General features: G+C 41.4%; 1 protein-coding gene and 1 long non-coding RNA gene across 2 annotated transcripts; one reads left to right on the top strand and one right to left on the bottom strand.

Moving 5' to 3' along the window:
- Positions 1-788: 788 nt before the first annotated feature.
- abhd17ab (abhydrolase domain containing 17A, depalmitoylase b) lies at positions 789-17,849 on the bottom strand. Its single transcript, XM_085266127.1, has 5 exons — positions 17,067-17,849; positions 16,112-16,482; positions 14,715-14,909; positions 13,659-13,838; positions 789-3,672 (listed from the first exon to the last, which is right to left on the bottom strand). Exons 2-5 carry the CDS (start codon positions 16,474-16,476, stop codon positions 3,447-3,449), a joined length of 966 nt encoding a protein of 321 aa, XP_085122253.1. The 5' UTR covers positions 16,477-16,482; positions 17,067-17,849; the 3' UTR covers positions 789-3,446.
- On the top strand, positions 4,339-12,649 carry LOC146546762 (uncharacterized). Its single transcript, XR_014890883.1, has 2 exons — positions 4,339-8,006; positions 8,308-12,649. It is a non-coding gene; the product is annotated as an uncharacterized LOC146546762 (long non-coding RNA).
- Positions 17,850-18,831: the final 982 nt, after the last annotated feature.

The raw sequence follows: 18,831 nt of genomic DNA, 5'->3' as shown, positions 1-18,831 counted from the left end.
GTTAATGTTCACATATGTGTTTGAACTTTTGTGCTATTTTAAATGTCATGTGAGTGAATGTTATTTATTCTCCTGAAGCTGATAAAGTATTCACATGGAGGAGTTATTCTGCACTTCGACTCATGCTCGCTCTCCTTTTTCAGTCTAAATCTTGACAACAATCCTCAGGTTAGGAACACTTAAAGGCAGATTAATAAGTGCTGTTAAGCTTCAGCTTTGTGTGCTTCAGTGTTAGAGGTCTTCCTCTGCTCTTGCAGGACGCACTAACATTGCCGTACACAGAGGGACGCATTACTGCAGCTGTTGTTAATCCGTACGAGCCTCTGAGTGACACGCTGTAGTTTATGTGGTCCACTGAAAACAGCTGGCAAGTGTGTGTGTGTTCAGGGGGAGGAGCTTATGATCCATCTGTCTCCGTTTCTCCACAGCTCAACACGGTAGCAGGCAGCGAGGGGAGGCTGGGACAGACCCGAGTCCTTGTACTGCTTTAATTAAAACACGATTTGAGCCTCTGTTGGCTCAGAATCTAACAAGCGTCCAACACATCAGCCAAAGAAGACAACACCAGGCAATTAAACACTCATTTTGCCTTCGTCCGAGCCAGTCCTGGAGCCTCGATGCTCAGCCCCATGAGGCCTTTCACAGCAGACAGGTCTTTATTCAGCCAGTGCCAGGTCTGCCATGAGTGCAAAATCAGGGACTGTTGAAAACACTCATCTCTGGCAGATTTAAGCAAGGACACCAAATAAAAAAAAAAAATAAAAAAAAAAGAGTCACATTTAATATCAACTTCTGGTTATGATTTATTAACTTATTCTCTTTAATTCATGAAAAAGAAAGAAAGAAAATCTTTAAAAACTAAAAAACTGTCAGTATAATAAACAATTGATAAGAATGTTTGATGATGAAAATAAAACCCAGAAATGAAACAATCCTCAGCAGAAACCCACACGTCTGAAAAAAGCTTTTCATGTGTCGGCATGAAGCCGGCCTTTCATCTTCTTTCATCACACAAACATATTCAAATACACGTGGTTTCCTCCCTGCACAAACGAGAAATCATAAACAGCTTAGAGAAAAACAAAAAATCCCAACTTGGTTAATTTATCAAGTTCATATTCGGTTCTTGCATATTTCAAAGCAAACGTGATTTGATAAAACTCGATTATTTAGCAAACAGAGAATTTTACAATGAATCTGTATCCAAATGTGAAGAGAATAAGAAGATAAGCTCAGTTTGACGTTCTTTACATAAGATATAAAACATAAGCAGCAGGTAAACTGGGTAAAGCACTAACAACAAAAGCTTTGGTTTGTCCACCGAGCCTAAAAATTCTCCTCAAAAATGTTGAGAATCTGAGTGTTCATCAATCGTGCCTAAGCTTCAAATACAACAACGCACGTAAGCAAAAACACCTGATTCCTTTACAATTTGTTATAAATATTACAATTTTGGTTACAGTTTTAAAACTTTGGTGGATTGCTGGATCACCACAAAGAAAAGGGAAAAAAAAAAAACACATGGAAAACCCCCACAACAGATATGCATTTACCCTCAGAGCCACCTACAGCAATTCCAACAGGCTCCAACATCTATTTGTACCAGTTCAGGTACGAGGCAGGTCCGTCTCCTGTTACGGGTTAGTCAGATTTCTCCAATAACAAGCTGAAGAATTGAGATCAATCAAATAATGTGCCAATATTTCCTAAAAATATTCTTAGAAGACAGAAAACGCACCTCACAAAACAAAAATTATACTTAAGAGGACCTATTATGCTCCTTTCCAGCTCCATATTTCTATACTTGGGCTCTACTAGAGTAGCTTTGCATGATTCCCAGCCTAAAATAATCCTTATTTGTCCTACAATGGGTCTCGTGAACAGCAGGAGCTCAAGACCTGATCTGTTTTCTGAGAAAAGCATAATAAACAATGGCTCTCAGTGCGATCACACAGAACCAGAGACAGTCTGACCTCGACTCGCCAGATCGTCTGAAACTTGGTGCTGTTTAATAATGGATATAAGCATAACAGGTCCCCTTTAATCATTATGCAGGTTTGTACACATAGACAGGATAATAATACAAGCAGCTGTTATAAAGTCTAAATTATTTAGATGAAACACTAATCTGTTTAGTGCCTGGTGTTAGTGTTCCTGCTTAACTCTGACAAATCTGCTGATATGTTCTAAGAAGAACATGTGCTCTGATCACACAGATGTTCCTGCGAAACTGGGGAACTATCAGAATATGGACCTGAATGTGGTTACTCTCCCTGCCTTCACTGAAAAAAAACAACAAAAACAAATCCCTGATGACGGGGTGCAGGTGAGTAATGTGTTGAACTTTAGTGTTGCTCTCCTTGTCTCTGCGCACCGTGAGGAGCAAGAACAGGCCGACAGCTGTGACCCAGCAGTGCGAGACATAAACAAGGCTAAAAGAAACGGACGGGGCTAATGGACTCGAACCCATTCCATTAAATGAAAGAACTGGAGGAATTTTCCATCTGAGCCTCTTCAACGTCTTTCTTTCATACAGCCAATCCCACAGCAGCAGTGGGACACAGATGTGTTAGAAAGAAGCGCGAGGGGGCATCGACGGCTCAGCAAACTGGAGGTGTGGACTGCAGCTCAGATGTAGGATCGAAGTTCGGCTGAACGCTTCGTTGGAAGGAAATATTTTAGGCTGGATGAAATCTGAGGCGCTTCAGCTGTCCGCGCGCTAAACAATTGCGAACACTCGAAAAAGTTACCTGAGCGAAATGTTCAATACGTAAAAACAAGACGCAAAATATAAACTCATATTTATGCCAGCATAATTTTCCCCAAGATTAAAAGCTGTGAGCGGTTTCAAACCTTCATGATGAAAGTTAGAAACGATTTTAAAGATGATGCAGTCTGCGCCAACAAAATGCAGGTAAACGAATACCTTTAAAACATGATATATTGTGTTTAAATTGGCTTCCATTCAACTGTACAGGTGCAATAATTCAATGTAACATAATACCTGCTTCAACAAAAGTCCTCTAATAAAAAGCTGCTAGCAAAAATGAAGTTCCACTCGAAGTGTACGCTGAGGTGGTGACAGGAGCTTTCCAGGTCATGTGATCACTTTGTTGTTCTACTTTTACATCTATCAGTGAAAACCTTTCCCTCTTTTTCATGTTATTGCACAGTACAGGCATCTGCACTATTAAAGTTTCTGCTAAAAGACACACAAACAAACACAAACCCCAACAGTCTCCACTGTGATTATGAAGAGACGCCTCTTTTCCCCTGCGTCTAAATGATCCACGGTCCATTAAAGGTGAACTGCGTCCTGAAGTATGTGCACACGTCACACAGGACGGTTAAGACGGGTCAGATGGTTTCCATCTCAGACAAAAACAGGTGAGGTGCTTTGAACGGACCGGGAAATATGGTCATTATGACGAGCGTAGTGTTGATGGTCAGCCGTGCTGTACCGCCAGCTCCTGTCCTATGAAGCGGCGCAGGCGCTCCAGATACTGGCTGTAGAGTTCAATGTCGTTGTGTCCCGCTCCCTCAACCCAGAGAGGCTCCACAGCCTTCGGGCAGCGCTCGAACAAGGCCAGGCCGTGGGAAAAGTCGATCACCTCGTCCTCCGTGCCGTGGATGATGAGCACTGGGGAAGTGATTTTGGATACTTTCTCAATGCTGAAATGGAAAGAGAGGAAAACAGGAATTAGAAACAGAACCCGCTGAAACAGTGTGGACCGTTCTGACCAGAGATCAGGTTATCGAGTCTGACCCCGTGGCCCTCAGCAGGAAAAGGTTGCAGTGCCCACTCCAGGTCAAGGCTGAGTTCTCCAGAAGTCTTCTGTTGTTTTCCTACCACCTCTGTTCCTCGCCCACTTTACCATCGGATATTAGCTCCTGTGCTAAAGCTGACATGGGCTGCTACTGACTCCGAGTCCTTATTGTGTGGCCAAGAGACTCGTTCTGGGGCCGAGGATCAAAAATAAAAGAACTGTAACAACACATTCGAGTGAACACCCACACTACAACTGCACACCCATGTGTAGCAGCACGTGGGGTTAAACTGAACAAAGAGCTTCAACAATCCTACTGGCACATACTGGGATTAAAACTGTTTACAGAGAGACTTGAACAACCACAGTTAGTCCAACTGGACTAACAAAACGAGCACACACACACAGGGCAGTGTGTGTGATGAGTCCTCCAGACGTAATTATGTAAAGTCTGAAAATAAACAGTGGCATGGTGGAACAACAGTTAGTACAGACACCTCAGTCAAAGACGGTTTGTAGTCCAAACCCCATTGGTGGCTTTACCGTGTAGAGTTCACATGTCGTCTGTCGAGGAGGGAAATTATTTTACTGCTATTGGTAAATAATTGTCGTTGCATTAATAATATAATTTGCAGCATGGATATTGCATTCAGGGGTTGAACAGTGTGTCTTTCAGAAAGGCTAAAAGTCACAGGCTGACAGGAAACAGGCTTGCAGAGAGTTTGCACAAGCAGGAAGTTATTTTAAGCAACAGTATGATCATTGCTTTAACAATGTAACAGATAGCTTTAAGAAGGCCTTAAGATGCTTATGCACACAGTTATTATGTTTAGTAGAGGTTCTTGATTAAAACATTTATTTAGTAAAAGTCATATCCATAGTTTCAGTTCGATTATTACATATACGAGAGTGGTTTCTGTCTCTCTGTCTGGTGAGGGGTCAGGAGCTAGTCGCGAGGTGAAACAGGGTGCAATTGTGGTTAGCACACAGACGCGCACACACACACACACTCAGTTAGAGAATCATTTATAGGTGAAAGTTTAATCATGTTTTGCTGATGTTGCAAAGAGCAGTTTGTCGCAGAACTGCTGCGAGCATCCGGCAGTGACAGGAAGCACCTGTTGTGAAGATAGGAGACAATTGTTCTTTTAAACTGTGTCAAAAGTCGTTGTGGTTTTGATTTGATCTATGTATAAAATGTGTCTGTGACGTATGAAGGGGCGTCAGTAAACAAACCCTGATGCTATAAAATATCTGTTCATGCTTTGATTAAGTCGAGGACTACTGGCTGTCTGCGTACAGAGTGTCTTCCCACGCGTGTATTCATTAAAATCATCGTTTGACTTCACCCGGCCGGACCAGTGTGGTTATTCTTCGATCACCTCTTGTACCCTTCCTCAATACTGAATCTTAACATTTGGGGGCTTCGTCCGGTTATTGAGGAGGGAGGATTGGAGGTTTAGATGGAGAAATTTGGTGGTCTTTGAGGTGGTCTGACGGGCAGACATGAATTCCAGTGGTCTAAGTGAGTGGGCATAAGCCGGCTTATCCAAAAGGTAAGGCACTACCTGTTGAATTATTTCCAAAGTGTGCCAAATTGGATATGATAAAATTTAAGTCTACTCACTGAAGTTACTGGTAAATGTCTGTTTTGATTTTGATGAAATCAAAATGAAAAATGCTGAAAAATCTCATGAGTTGAAGCAGTTAGAGTTCTGCTAAGAAGAATGAAGAAATGAAAGCAGTAAAGTCTGCTAAAGCAGTAAAGTCTGCTAAAGCAGTAAAGTCTGCTAAAGCAGTAAAGTCTGCTAAAGCAGTTAGAGTCTGCCAGGAAAAGTTTAAATACTGGGTTGAAGTCCCAAAGAAATTGAGTTAGAGTCTCAAGTAGTTTGGTAGGGAATTGGTTATTGTGTTGGTTAGAGTCCAAATTTGGTCATAAGAGTGGACCTGAGCGGTCATTTTGTGAGTTGGAGTCTCCATTTGACCACTAGGTTGCACCTGCCTCAGTTATACACTTGTTTCGGGTGTTGATTGTTGTTTCAAAGTATTATAAATTATTCTAGAACGGCAGTTAGAGTCTGCTAGGAAGCGCAGTTCTCGGAGGTAATGCTCCCTCCCGGCCAAGGACGCTTGGCCCTGACCTATCGGCGAATAGGGTTAGTACGGTTGGCAACCGGGGAGAACTTGGGAACCTCCAAAATAGCTAGGAGTTAGAGTCTCCTTGCCGTTTGCAACGGTATCTGCGCTTTTTTGGACAGGAGAAGTTGGTCTTCGGGTGTGTAACTTTAACCTAAAACTTGAAAAAGTTTGGGTTGGTTGACGCTTTTAAATTGAGTTAGGGATTTTAGAAATGAGGCCAGAAACAGTTAAAGTCTTGATACTGGTTAATTGGTGAGCGGTTATTTTAAATTTGTCTAAATTGGTTAGGCGCTAAAGCTGACAGATCTGACAGTAGTTGTAAATATAAGACGTCGTTGTAATATAGAATAATAAAATTTGGTGTGAGAGATCTCTGTGTGTCGAGTCAGTAATGCACTGACTGCCTGCTGCTATTTTTGGAGGTGTGTGTGTGAGTGAAAATGCAAATTAGTAAGCAGTGAACTGTTTAAGCCACAGTTGGTTTTACAAATACTGCTGCAAACATTGTTGAGTGTGTGTTTCAAATGCCATTTATGTTTATTAGAGGACTATAAATAAAGTTTTGAGTTGCCGTAGGGGATGCATAGTAACTGACCGAGTTTGGATGTAGATATATAAATAGATTGAGTGCACTGTATATACTTAAGACTAACACATCACTTTCAGTAGTAACTTTTCTCCAGCATTAGTTGCTGGTGGGTTTTATTTTTTCAATCTCTTGTGTGTGCGGTGAGAATTAATGGAGGTTTCAATTTTTTGTTTGTTTGTTTTTTACTTGCTCTTTTTGATTATGACAAGCATGTCTAAAATACTCTTAGGAAAGTGTGTTGAGTTATATTCCTTAACTCTAGTCACAGTTTAAGTGTGAATGCGGTGACTAGAAGGTTTTGAATGATGAATAAAGGTGTGAGAGGTATTTCTTTGGTGATGTAAAGTAGGATGTTTTAAAGTTTGAAAGTGTTTTTAATTTAAGAGATGCATGAGTGATGTTATAAGAGTTTAGTTTATTTAAAAGGTGTGTGTGAGAGGATTATGAAATCATTGTGTGAATGATGCTACATTTTAGGTCAAAAGTTAGTAGAATTACAGAGGGTTTGTAGATTGTAAATACAAAATAAGTTTGATTAGCCTGGAGAAACAGCAAAGCAGCTTGAGCTGCTCTGAGCAGCTGCGTGCTGTGTGTGTGTAACAGGAAATGGTGTGGGTGACAGGAAGTTTGCATGCCCATATAAGGTGACGAGTGAGCACCCAGAGAGAGAAACAGATGAGTTAAACTCTAGGCAGATAAAGCGAATGGAGGTTTTGAGAAAAGAAATGAAAAGGATATTAATTGTATGTTTTAGTGTGTCAACACAGATTACAGATAAATGAAGGTGGACTTCTCTCAACCTGGAATTTTGAGTACGGCGCCAAAACTACTAGAGTAGCATAATTGGGAGAAAACAGGCCAGATTTTGGCTTAAAATTTTACAGCTTGACCTCGCACTTGTCCCCATCCTGAGAAGAAGCTCAAAGGACAGTTAATCTCCTGATGAAGACCGACAGAACATCGTGGACTTCAAGAATTGACAGCAGCCAAAAGACAGTGCAACTGAAACCACACTGACGACACCAGCAGCAGCATGACAGGAACCACGAGGTGGAAACATGTACTGTAAATTACAGGCTGGGCAGTTGAACAGTGGGATAATGAACGGTGGTAAAGCACTGGACACTGATTGTCAGATTTGCCATGCTTGGAGTAATCTTGAAAGGGACGAGTGAAAGGATCATCAGACAAGAAGAAACCACGTGATGAAACATGCACGGTGGACAGCAGGCTGGTAAGAACAGTGTGACATGACTGTTTAAAGGCACTGAATGTGGTATTTTGCCAGGCTGGGACTTGATCCAAAAGGAAAATACGGAAGAGAAACAGAGAAGAAACAGACTGTGTTTGCTGGAATTCAAGACAACAAAAGGACACTGAGAGAAGAGGACAGTGACCAGTGAGAGGTGAAGCAGGACGAGTTCGACTGTGAGAATACAGGGTGTAATTGGACTGAAAGTGAAGCTTGAACTCATGATGGTTTAGAGATGTCCACCGTCACAAACAAAGAGGTAAACAAGAATGGAAAACACACATAGACAAAGTGTTACATGTGAAATTATTTCTGGAAAGGATCAGAAGTGAGATAGTTTTGAATTAAGAAATCAGAGAAAAGATGCATGAATTAAACTTGACTATAACATATAGAGGCAATGAAGAAAGCAGCTTACACTTACTGAACATTAACAAAATACATAGGAAAAGCAATGAAGACCTGCTTACACGTATATACATAACATAAGTTGGGACCTCTGACCAGAGAGAGGGAAAAGGGTAGTTTAAGTACATATGATAATAATGAAAATGTCTCAGTTGTGTTTCTATAGGGGCGAAACAGATCTGGATCAATTTTCCACGTGCAGCGGTCGGAAGAGACCTGTAGGTTAACTTGACTGGACATGCCAAGGCAAGTTTCTGGTTGAATTGTTTACAGCGCCATGTCTCCATAAACCTGACAAGTGGGCCCTAGCTTCTGGCTGAGGAGCAGGAATAAGGTGGGAACTTAAAATTTGGGTTAGCAAATTTGGGAAAGAAACTGACGGCTTAAGTGGAGAATTGTGCAGGAGTCTGACACACTGCAAAAGCACCATATGCAAATTCACATACACAAACAGAAAATGCATTAACCTTATAAAGACAAGACAAGCTCATGGAGTTTAATGCAGAGATAGAGATTAAACCTGGCTAAGAACACAAACATATGCAATGAAGAACAGCTTGCTATTTTGTATGAATGATACAATGGTGTGAATGTTTAATAAAATACATTTGAGTTTGTAATTGAGGAATAGAAGAAGCCATATGACAAAGGGAGTTATGAAAACGAAAAAGGGATTAAAGTAGTTTTAAAAAAAAAAGAGTGACTTAGGAGTGCTCTCGTACTGAGTGATCAACACTAGTGATCACTGTTGGAAGAAATAAAATGATTTAATGAGTTGGGAATGTTTAAACATATGTTTCTGTTGTTACAGCTTCTTGAGAGATGATTCAGTATGCAAATTAGTTGGAGTGTGTGGTGACGAAAGAACTTCCTGAGTGTGTGTGTGACTGTGACTTTCAGGAAGAGGAAGCATAGCAGAGACGAGAAGTGCAGATTGGGGTAGGAAATTTATAGTTTAGTGATATGTTGTTGTAAGGGGGTTTTATGCTGAATTGAAGTATGTTATAGAGCATAAGGGGGTGATTTTTGTTTGCAAATTGTGTGGTTTTAATGAGACTTTTGGTGTATTGAGGAGGTGAAATTATGTGGTGGCAAGATTTGTGTGTTTAAGGTTGTTGTGGTGATGGGTTGATTCTGTCAGGTAGGTTGTTGTTGGTGTTTTTGTTTTAAATAGAGGGAGTTTTAGGAAACATGGACATGTCTAAAATTGGGCCCATTATTTTGTAACAGTGCACTTAAAGACAACCTGTCAGGTGATTTTGTTTTGTTCTTATGAGCTAACAATCAGCTCTATTTTTCATTTCTGTTTTAAGCAGGCCTGCAACAGTGAATAACGGCGCTGAAAATTCTCGGGAGGAGCAAATATAAGGGGGCTTCCCAGATTACAATTGGCTGAGGAGAAAGCTACCTGGGGACTGATCAAGGTCGTAAGTCCCTGTAAAAAGGATTTTATGCGAGTCAATCCAGTCCAAAAGCATAAAGAAATATTTTCCTATGGAAAATAAAAAATGACTGAGCTCATTTTGCTGAGGGTGGAGTATCTGATCGTGCGGGAAGCTCCACTATCAGCAAATATATGGTGTGACTGCATGTGAGTGAATGTGAGACTGTATGTGAGTAAGGATGAATTAATGTGGATAAACAATTTGCTTTTACCAGAAAAATTTTTGTTTTGTTGACTGGGGTTAGATTATGGGATTATAGTATATTGTTGGGAGAAGGCCAAATGCTAAAGGGGAAATATTTTTGATGTAACTCAGTCACCATTAATTGTAGAAACACATGACTGATAACTGTTCTGTTTTAAGTTTATTTTTATGACATAGATTGGATCATGAGTGGGGAAAACTGAGCGTTTTAAGTTTTGTATAGTATCTTGACACATGAAATGTGTCAAGATAAAGGGGGGTTTAGGGTTTAATAATTTAATTGTTTAATAATTTAGGATCATTTTAGGACCTTTTGGGTTTTTGATCATTTGGATATGGTAAAACTGAAACTGTTATTTTAAGTTAAGGTTAAAGGATTAAAAGTGAACTTGTCACGGTTTGCGAGGCAAGCCGTGTGGAGTTGTAGAAAAGGACCCAAAAGGCGGCAGCTCTGGTGCAGGTGAATATTTATTTACAACGGTGGGCACAAAACAGCACTGGTGGAAAAACAAGAAACCGGAAACCTAAACTGGGTAAGCTAATAACACAAACCAGAAACGAGACGCAGGGAGACCGAGGGGAAACAACACAGACGAACCAGCAATTACCATAATAGAAGACACAACTTAAATACACCCAGAGAACACAGGGGATACTGATAAACATAACGAGATAGGGCAGGAGTGAACACAACATTACGCATACTGACGAGAGACTGTCAAAGTAAAACAGGAAGTACACAGAGGTTCAGACAGGAGGAGAGAAAGTACGGGGAGAACACAGACATAACAGGCTGGGGGAAACATGGAATAAACACAAAGAGAGACGAGAGCTCATAAATAGACAGAGGGGCACAAGGGGGTAAGAGTCACAAAGGGAAAAAACACTTAGGGAACACCACAATAGGACACCTGAGAAAACCTGGCCTAAATAAGGAACGAAAATACAAGGAACCAAGAATACTGGGCCAACATGGCCCAGGACTATGACAGAACTGAATCCTGTTTAGAAGATACAATGCCGGTTTTTCAAAGCTGTGAATAATTCTTAAAGGGAAAACTAGTGAGGGTTGAAGGAGTAGAACAGCTTTGATTTCTTTTTGATTTCTAGAAGTAGTGGTTATAATGTAGGCTTACACATACAGATATTATATAGGAGGTATTTTTAGGATAAAAGGGGGAGCTTATAAATAGAAATGATTTTTATACATATTGCATTTTGTGCTTTTAAAGGAGTTGTGGCTCAAATTTGTCTCTGGAGGGTCACGAGCCTTTGGCTAGCGCTATGATTAGCCAATCTACTGTGAGGATAATATGAGTTCATGAAGGATTGCACACGCTTACAGACACAGAGTTAAGAAACACACATGACAGTATTGATTCCAGGCAAAAGGCCTTAAATTCATTTAGCTTTTAACTGAACTTAAAGAAGGACCAAAGAGGAAGGAAAGCATATATTTTGGTTAAGTCTGATAAATTAGAATTAGAAGGTATTGTTACATTAAAAGGAGCAAAATGAAATAAAAAGGCTATACCAAAATGGGTTATAACATAGGAAATGTGAGGTTAAAATGAAGTTAACACATAGGAGTTGTTTCAAGGCAGCATTTACCTATGATGAAATGTATACAGGAGTAATTGCTTATATGCTTAAACTTAATTGATTAAAGTGGTTGTTTTCTTTTAGAGTAGAGGAACTTGCAGCAGCGACAATTTGTGCACAGGATGTTGATGATCAGATAAGGGAAAATAGAGCGAGCAACCGGACGTGAAAGCAGGGCTTAAAAGAATTTTAAAGTGATGAGTAACGTTGAAGAGTATACATAAATACAAGTCAATAAGTTAAGAAGATAATTAGGATCAGGCTTTTGATTAAAGAGTCCCAAATAGGATAAGTTAGGGAGATGCAGGAAAAGGTGTTTTGTTTCCTTTGCAGAAGATCTCGGCGACCACAGGAGGGGCGAGGATCCTGGAGATCTCGAGGTTCGAGACCACCAGAGAAGGGTCTGCGTGAGGACACAATGTATTGTGACCTCTGGTTTTCCAGAGGTCAAAAGGGGGAGTGTCGAGGAGGGAAATTATTTTACTGCTATTGGTAAATAATTGTCGTTGCATTAATAATATAATTTGCAGCATGGATATTGCATTCAGGGGTTGAACAGTGTGTCTTTCAGAAAGGCTAAAAGTCACAGGCTGACAGGAAACAGGCTTGCAGAGAGTTTGCACAAGCAGGAAGTTATTTTAAGCAACAGTATGATCATTGCTTTAACAATGTAACAGATAGCTTTAAGAAGGCCTTAAGATGCTTATGCACACAGTTATTATGTTTAGTAGAGGTTCTTGATTAAAACATTTATTTAGTAAAAGTCATATCCATAGTTTCAGTTCGATTATTACATATACGAGAGTGGTTTCTGTCTCTCTGTCTGGTGAGGGGTCAGGAGCTAGTCGCGAGGTGAAACAGGGTGCAATTGTGGTTAGCACACAGACGCGCACACACACACACACTCAGTTAGAGAATCATTTATAGGTGAAAGTTTAATCATGTTTTGCTGATGTTGCAAAGAGCAGTTTGTCGCAGAACTGCTGCGAGCATCCGGCAGTGACAGGAAGCACCTGTTGTGAAGATAGGAGACAATTGTTCTTTTAAACTGTGTCAAAAGTCGTTGTGGTTTTGATTTGATCTATGTATAAAATGTGTCTGTGACGTATGAAGGGGCGTCAGTAAACAAACCCTGATGCTATAAAATATCTGTTCATGCTTTGATTAAGTCGAGGACTACTGGCTGTCTGCGTACAGAGTGTCTTCCCACGCGTGTATTCATTAAAATCATCGTTTGACTTCACCCGGCCGGACCAGTGTGGTTATTCTTCGATCACCTCTTGTACCCTTCCTCAATACTGAATCTTAACACGTCCCACAGAATGAACACGTTGGGGATCCTAACGTAGTCACCTGTGTGAGTGTGAGCTCCGCAGCACTGCCAGCATGCACGGTTAGATGTGTCTTGCAAAGTGCTTTGAGTGGTCATAATAGCAATGCATTTCCATAGTGAGAAAGAGCAACCACGAATCATAACCTACAAATCAGCAGATATTATCAATCATCCAGTCGATACCAGTACACCCAGTATAAGTGTGAGTGGTTTGTAAATGCACTCAACCTTGCCTTCGTGATTTTCCAGTCCAAAAAAACCAAACAAACAAAAAACTATGTGTCAACAGGATTTTCCAACAAATGAGACTCACTACACTGAAAAAACTAAAAACAAATAATTTAAACAGCACTTCAGAAGAAGAAAGGCTTTCCTTTCAGCACGTCTGTTTTCCCTGGACAAACACACTTTCACAAGTCTAAGTGGGAATCATGCTCTTCTGCTGACAGATTAATAATAATGTGAAAATATCAACAGACAGTCAAAGAGTCAGAGCACACAGATTGTGCATTTTGTTTTTGTGCATGACGTTTAAACACCCTACTCAGTGACAGAAAGAAAGAAGATGAAGCACGAACAGCTAGAGGGCAGTATAGAAAGCAGATCCCGTTTCCAACTCATCCACATGACTTGTACAGTCTCAGCTGACTCACAGCTGCATAATGGCTCAACTGTCTGGGATTTCCTTACCAGGATGACTGAGCATGCATCACATATACGGCTTTCACAGCCAATTGCTACGATGTGTTTGATATGCCGCAGTTTATCAAACATCATTTTAATTGGACAACGCAGGGAAACACAAAACCAGTTCATATCAACTTAACATTTTGTGTTTACGAACAAAATGTTATGTGGGAAAGAAATGAAGAGCTTCATACATACAAAACGTGTGAACAGTAAGAAGACTCTCTCTTACTTGGGGAAAGCGTCGAAGCAGTAGGTTTTCTTTGTGTCAGGAAACGCCACTCTCATACCAGATGTTAGAGGCGAGTGAAGAACCACGGCGGCACACTCGTACCGTGACGCCAGGTCTACAGTGGGAACTGTACCGATGCTCTGCCCGTACAGGATGATGTTCTCCGGGCTTATGCCATACCTGGTTAGAAATAAACAGAAAGAAAAAATACGTATAATACAGATGAGAGACAGCAGCCAAATCCACAAATATTACCTTTGGTGTACTAATGATTACTGACAGTACTTTCATTAATGCTTTAGTTATTTTTCAGAAAGAATTTTGTTCCTCAAGGGTCAAAGGTCACATGTCAGGTAAATTTTTTTATAGTCACCAAAAATGACTGACCAGTTTCTAAAATTCCAATTTTTATTTCACTTCATGACTACTCGCAGCTCCGTTAATGAGTGAATCTTTTACTGGCCCACACACAACACAAAAGTTTACTAACAGTGGGATTCTTCTGTAACAGAAGGACTTTCACAGAAACCTTTATATTTCAGAAAGCACATGCATATTTTTTTCAACATGCTGAAATTAAGACCCGAGTAAAGAGTGACACACAACGGTGACTTTTACATGAGCCGACCTTTAGTTAGCGCTCTGTTTTGTAACCCCCGGGCTACAGCTGCATTAGCACAGCACCGCTTCTGTTAATGAGACACTTCATCACCCTACAACGCCCTTGAGATACATCACCCCTTAGCCTTCCCTCATCCATCCATCTCGCTCTTCTTTATTCACACAGCAGCTGTCCTCACTCTGCTCCGTCCTCACCACCACCTCCATTCAACCCCCTTCATCACGCCCCTTTATTCGAACGTTCGTTTTCTGCTTTTTCTCTTCTTTAGCACTTCTCACAACAAAGGCATTTTTTGCCTGGGCACATTTTAAACATCGTTTGATCCCAGCTGTATCCATTGTAAACTCATGCCCCATTTTGCCCGAACAAGTTCGCCTGGGATAATAAAATTACACCTCGAAGGACACGTTTGGGCCAACTGCATCATCACATACCGTGTACGCAGGGCGTGCCAGGCAGCATCTATGTCTGCATACAGATTCTTCTCGGAGGGCTTGCCGGTGCTGACGCCATAGCCCGAGTAATCATAAGAGAAGATGTTGCAGTTGATGCGAGTGCCGAGGCCAATGTAGAAACTGCTCATCTGGCCGAGGTCAACTGCATTGCCGTGGGAGAAAAGCACCGTAAACCTGCAGGGATGATTCAGACAAAGGGTTAGTAACGAGCTAACAGACACAGACAGGTGCACGCTTGTCGGTTTTCCTATTTCCTTTAAAATAAATAAATAAAAATCACTATCAGCACTGGAGCCAAAGATCCAGCCTCTGCTGTGCTCTAATCAGAAATATATGATATACAGAGAACTACATTGTGATTACATGAGAAATATTCTTGTTTAGCGTTGCCAACAATACCATAGCTAAACACAGAACTTTTATTACGGCAGAAAAACAACTGTGCACAGAAATTAATCAAATCACAAGTAACCTGCTGTTTAAATCAAAAAGGTACTTGATTCTATAAAACTGTTGCAGGTTGAAGGATTATTTACCACGAAGGACTCTTGCTTCCAGACATTTAGTATAACCTGAGAAGCAGGGTATCCACTGTGAACGCTGGGTATCTAGCCCTTGGCTGTTATTCATGAATGCGTGTTGTGCTCTCTGGAGTAACCTGATACTTTTTCTACACACCGACTGTTTTGAAATTCTCCCTCAGTGGTTTTGTTTATGAGCTCTTGCAGCCCGTGGCTTCGCTCTTAGCCTTTCCACTTAGAAAGCAGCAAAACAATGACTCTGCCATATCACGTCAGGCCTGGGATCATTCTTTGTAATACTAGAGACACATTAATGCAAGATAAATGGACTGTAACACAAGCCTGTCCATTTCTTTTTAATTCATTTGGTAAATTAATCAGTAGCAGTTGAGAGTTAAATTCTTTTACATCTCATAAAATACTGTCAAACCTTCTAAGATGAAGAAGGTTATTTCCTCTTATAAAGCCATTTACCAACAACGGCCAATAAAGTCAATCACACCACATAGCTGCAAATGTTTTGTCTCTGACTGGAAACTTATGTTGTCAGGGAGTGTGCAAATCTTTTTACTGCGATCAGTATCACGAACAACAGTAAATTCAACTTTAAGGCTCTACAAACAAGCAGAGAAAATAATGAGAAAGAATAAAGACAACAGAATAAAGTCTGACAGGTGTGCCATGATCTACAGAAAAAACCAGGAAGAGAAAATCTTTGCGTCAGCTGAGTCAACAAGAAAAGAAAAGAAAGCAAACCTGGGCGTGAAGAAGACTGTTGAGGAAGAAGACTGTTTAAATGCTTCAGAGCGAGTGTGACATACCTGTCAGTCACAGCTGACAGCTAATTCCATTTACCTGGAACTAGGAGCGCAGCGAATGTACATGCAGCCGACTCGGTTCCCTCGGCTGGATCGAGCAAGAAAGACCTCCGTAGTGTCCAGCTCTCTTTGAGAGTACTGAAACTCCGCTCGGTCCGTCAGGTGAAGCTTCCATCCCCCCTCTACGGCCCCGGTCCCCCCGCTTCCAGCAACCGAGGCGCCACTCCGCGCCCGCAGGCTGGATGTCCCCGTTGCCCCTGGTGCAGCAGGGCCCGCCTCTGGGTCTGGCAGAAAGGTGTACGTGGGTTCTGGGGGCAGGAAAGCTAGCTTGGCTGCAATGCGGCTCGGGCAAGGCGGGCAACAGAACAGGCAGCAGAGCTCACTGAGAGAGAGGCCATTCATCCTTCACTGAGAAGAAGAACACAGACAAGAGGATCACTGTGCAAATGAATTCACATCATGCAAACGTTAACACAATGAAACACTTATTACAATTTAATGCACAGGCCCTTAGTCTGTGGGTGCCGACAATGGGGATGAAGATTTGTCTACACCAGTTTTGGCAGAAAGCATTTCAAACATATTAAATTAATTTTGACGGTTAATGCACTGTCAATCATAATAAGCAATAATAATAATCTGTAAAAGTTTGCCACCTTGAGCGCCTTAATCTCCTTAAATGTGGCTCAATAATTATTCACAGAATAAGTTTCAGGGGTTTTTTTGTTTGTTGTTGTTGTTTTTTTAAGAAATCTGAACGCCAACCTGGGCTTTTGCAGCTGTGATGGACCATATATTAAATGTGTTAAATGATTTGACAGACTTGAGCGACAGACCCATCGTTTTTTCTTCATACTTCACACTGATGTTTATAGAGTTCCAGGTAAACCACAGTGACTAATGCTCGTTGTTTTTATTACAAGTCATGAGTGAGAATACATGCACGTACACGGGGTCCAACATGACCCCCCCGTGTGAAACAGCAGACCTACCTGTTGAGTTGAAGCCTGGTCAAAGAGAAACGAGCTGTGCTGAAACAAAACAAACAAGGAAGTCTTCCTTCCACCTGACCAGAATTCAAACTCGGGACGCTGCCTGCAGCCCTGTCAGCTGAACAAGGAAAAAGAGCTGGAGCCTTCCGGCTGATAGGGAAGTGTTATTTACAAAGTGTCTGCTGGCTTTTCTTTGTAGTCCCTGAACGCCACATTCCACTCATTTTACACCCTGGGACAGACAAACGACGCGCTTTTCTCTCCAAACGCGTCCTGGAGAGCTAACTAAATAAAAACACCAGCAGCTGGTTTTAGTTTGAGATCCCGACTTCTCAGTTTGGGAGACTCGCTTCCAATAAAAGTCCTGCCCTCAAAGTGACCGAAACTAACTTTATACACGAACACAGAGATGTCCCTCTGTGCCCCCTGTCCGAAGAAGTGACAGTGAAGACCAAAAGAAGGGACAAGTCTTCCCCTCGCTTCCCGGAGAGACGTAGTTTTTTAGCGCGTCCCAGCTAACGCTATGCTGGCTTAAGCTAGCAAGAAGACACAAACACAGCTGCTCGGTAAAAGCGGGCTCGCGCTGTGACGTACAGCGCCGTTAAAATGCAGATCCCGGTGTGAACGCTTCTGTCCGCGAGCCCATTCTGGACGCTGCTGGCGTGTCCTCCCGGTTTATACACAGCCCTGCCTGTCGTTATTAATCCACACAGATGCGGTGTTTTCCTACTTCTCTGCTGTTTCACCGCATCCGGAAGTGACAGTTGACCGGATATGACGCAGGAAGTTTCCATTGGACAATTATGGGAAAGGTGTTATCAGCGCGGATGACGGCGCTGTAAAAGGTGACATGTTTGAACTTGACTGTTAATTTGTATCTTTAAAGATAAAGAAGCTCAATTCACGGTATTTCTCATAATCCAAGAGTCATCGCAGTTACTTGGAGACCCGGCTGATTCATCAAAGATGATATGTGCTACTTACAACTAATTTTATTTGATAAAGAGCACATTGTGCCCTAATGGATCTATGTGTGATCTCAATTCAGTTAACAGCTTATATCCCCTTTAATTTCTCAGTTCAGTTTTATTTATATAAAGTCAAATCGCAACAACAGTCACCTCAAGACGCTTTATATTGTAAAGATGTAAGAAAAAAATACAAAGAAAAACCAACAATCAAATGACCAGGTACTTCCCAACTGTGGGAAGGGGAAAAAAATCCCTTTTAACAGGAAGTTTGACCATAACCAATAATTAAAGTAAATGATTTAAGCTTGTTTTGTGTCCTAAAGGAAGGTGGGTCTTCCACAGGTCAACACTCTTAAGCTGTAACTCTCCCCAACAGTTTATATTAAAACACACACACACACACACACACACACACACACACACAAACACACACACACACACACACACACAGAGCTTTGCTGGCTCAGGAGCCACCTTTACCATCTATTCAAGAGAAATGTCAGCTTTACAACCTGCTATGTAGGCCATCCTACATAAATATCCATAGCCTTGTTAAAACAGCCCTGCATACCCACACCTTTACCTCAGTTATTTTTGCACAGATTTTGAGAGATTCACCTTTGCACTGGAACTGACAAGTGTCGGGGTGATTTATGAGGGGAGGATAGCAGCAAGAGCCAAAGGGAAGATTTATAAGATGGCAGTGAGACTTGCTGTCATGTGGTTTGGAGACAGGGGTACTGACAAAAATTGGGGGCTGAGCTGAAGATACTGAGATCTTCTCTGTGAGTGAG

This window comes from Mchenga conophoros, linkage group LG23 (genome assembly GCF_057382185.1).
Source record: "Mchenga conophoros isolate Kocher_MC1m ecotype Shallow Benthic linkage group LG23, M_conophoros_male_GT1.1, whole genome shotgun sequence".
NCBI classification, from domain to species: Eukaryota; Metazoa; Chordata; class Actinopteri; order Cichliformes; family Cichlidae; genus Mchenga; species Mchenga conophoros.
This window is presented reverse-complemented; position numbering and strand designations above follow the sequence as displayed.